The 2,928-nt window shown below is 48.9% G+C and overlaps 1 protein-coding gene across 1 annotated transcript in view; it reads right to left on the minus strand.

The window, feature by feature from the left end:
• The window catches only part of Rab12 (RAB12, member RAS oncogene family), a gene marked incomplete at its 5' end in the record, with an annotated part of 26,471 nt that overhangs the window by 11,976 nt on the left and 11,567 nt on the right, over positions 1 to 2,928 (minus strand). Inside the window, one exon of the mRNA XM_005367588.3 lies at positions 1,486 to 1,546. Coding sequence (XP_005367645.3) covers positions 1,486 to 1,546 — 61 coding nt within the window. The remainder of the gene's footprint in view (positions 1 to 1,485; positions 1,547 to 2,928) is intronic.

The raw sequence follows: 2,928 nt of genomic DNA on the forward strand, positions 1-2,928 counted from the left end.
TTTTTTGGTTTTTCGAGACAGGGTTTTTTTGTGGCTTTAGAGCCCTGTCCTCGAACTCACAGAGATCCGCCTGCCTCTGCCTCCCGAGTGCTGGGATTAAAGGCGTGTGCCACCACCGCCCGGCTCAATAGAGAGTTCTTTTACCTCTACCAATGTTTAGACCGAAAGGGCAATCGTTTTCAGTGTATCCTCAGACTTCATCCTCAGACTGCAACTGCCTTCACCAAACCTCAGAATGCCCTGCCCCTCAGACTCATCCTGCCTTCTATTCCTCTCTCCACGCAGCCACAGTGTTCCTGTCTCCACCTCCCTAGTGCTGGGATTAAAGGCGCGTGTCACCACTGCCTGGCTTCTATGGCTAGCTAGCGTGGCTGTGACTCACCACTCCTGGCTTCTATGGCTAGCTAGCGTGGCTGGCTCTGCACTCTGATCTTCAGGAAAGCTTTCTTTATCAAAACACAAACAAACTATCACTACAAAACCCCGAAGCCCTTACGTGGGTTACAGAGCGGCGGACGACCAAACGAAAGTGATTACCTCAAGACACCAGGAGAGCAAGGCTGGCTTGGTTGCAGCTGTGCCCCAGACAAGGACATGGATGAAGGATGGAGACATGCCACTAACATTCAAGCGTTAGATGACCGGTGAGACCACAGATGCGGCAGCAATTAACGTGGATGAAAGCAAACACACACAGACGGTGGACAGACAGTCAGAGCTCAGGGCGACCTGCCAAGATGAGTTAGTAAGCTCAGTGTTGCACCAGTGTTATGAAAACCACAAGTCATTCTCCAAGCAGCTCAGGGGGCCACTACTCAAGTGCACAGGCCGCGCCTTTCTTCTGCAGGGTGGCGAGCAGCATGGGGAACTCCAGATGCCACTGTGGGCTGCTAACAGGGAAGAGGAAGAACACAGCTGGCCTGGCCTCTTGCTACAGTGCTGAGCTGAGAAATGGTCTATTCTCCTCGGATGGGGTTTCTGGATCCCCCTCAGTATGCAGAAGATGCCCTGGTCACAAAGTTCCCAAAGGCCAGCAGGACAGGGCATGTCAGCCACACTATACCCACACTGTATCAGCACAGGGCCCTGAGCTGTGGTGTAGGTGATGTGTTTTTCCCTCCTGACAATATGGTTGTGAAAGTACTGGGCTCTTTTGAATACCATGCAGTAATTTTAAAGACACGAAGACATGCCTACCCTCAACCCCCACCGCCAGCACTGGGGATGGAAGCCAGGGCCTATTCTACCACTGAGCTACACGCCAGTCCAAGACACACCATCAAGCAACCATTTTAATGACAGCAGCTTGGGGACATCCGTGATGGGGAAGCACAGGCAGAGAGGCGCACACAGGCTCCCGGGACAGTGACACACACCCATGTGCAGATGAGGAGAGAAGTGGACCCGTCCCCAGGAAGCGCTAAGGAGATGAGGTGAGGTCCATTTCAGTAGCCAAGCGTGTGGGCTGTTAAACACTGAACTTACCAGATCTGTAGTCTAATTTTCTTCCCCCTCAGTTCTACAGTCTTGATTTTAAAGTCAACACCTGTAGATAAAACAAGTGAATATGAAGCAAAGATAATAAAGACGCAGAGTACACAGGAACCCTACTTATAAGCATGACTCAGAAAACTAAAAGGACCAGTGTTGCGAAAATTCAAAAGCGCAAGGGATGAATGTGCAGAGACCGCGGCTCCAGGCACTCTCCTGCTCCACCCTCAGCCGGGAGCCCAGCCCTGGCTTATCCGAGCACCTGCCGGACGTGTAATTTATGACTCCTGGGGCCATTTCAAAACCACAGCAGCATTAGCAGAGGATGCCAGCTCAGAGATGATTCTTAGATGGAAAATTTGAAATTCAATCTTGATTACAAGCAGCCTTTGTTTGAACTGGGAAGTTATTAATACATTAAAATTTCTGGCTCTCACAAGTGTTGGTAAATATGTGCATGACTCAGCATATTACTTATGGAGAAACAAATTGGCATAGACAGGCTGGGCAACCAAGTTCTCAGCACAAAAAAGAAAAAAATTACCCATCTATAGATTAGCATATTCAATTTTAATTTTTATTCACTTTAATACTGAAAGCAAACCATCGTGTGTAATATTTTTTCTTCTTAAAATCAGACTAGTAAGCTTCAAGTAAATTTTAAAAATCCAAATTTCATTGGTGTATCTCATCTGATATCTTTTATGGTTATACACAAAAATATCTCAAGCCGAGATTTTCAAATAAGCATTTACAAGCAAAGAAGTGAGAAGATGCTGGCCGACCACAAGCACTAGAAATGCTTCTCTTTTGGGTCTACTTCCTAGCCACTTGCCAGGACCCAAGATGGACAACCCCAGGCAGCAGGCGTGTGCAGGGGACCACAGCCAGCACAGTGACTCTGCCTGTCTTCTGCTCATCCATTTTGGGACCTGAGGCAGCAGTGGTCAGACGAGGAGCTGAGGTGAACAGAATGACATGTGACTGGGGTTAAAATTAGCAACACACCAGACATGTCTGTGAGACCGAGCTGGGGGCAGTCCCTACATGGACAACAGAGAAGTTCTGTGACTATACAACATCACAATGGAGATGCTGTATTTCAATTCTTGATTTTATTTTTTTAATGTTTGTTCATTTGTTTGTTTGTTTGAATTGGGGTCTCTCTACATAGCCCTGGCTGGCCTGGACCGCAGAGACCCACTGGCCTTAGCCAGTGCTGGGATTAAAGGCGAGCGCCAGCACACCTGGCTCCTTTCCTGTCTCAGCCCTTCACAGGAAGGCTGACTGACACCATCTCAGCTTCTTCTCCAGCCCTTCACAGCAAGGCCGGCTGACACCGGCTCAGCTTCTTCTCCAGCCCTTCACAGGAAGGCTGACTGACACCATCTCAGCTTCTTCTCCAGCCCTTCACAGCAAGGCCGGCTGACACCGGCT

The sequence above is a fragment of the Microtus ochrogaster genome, unplaced genomic scaffold (assembly GCF_000317375.1).
Source record: "Microtus ochrogaster isolate Prairie Vole_2 unplaced genomic scaffold, MicOch1.0 UNK20, whole genome shotgun sequence".
NCBI classification, from domain to species: Eukaryota; Metazoa; Chordata; class Mammalia; order Rodentia; family Cricetidae; genus Microtus; species Microtus ochrogaster.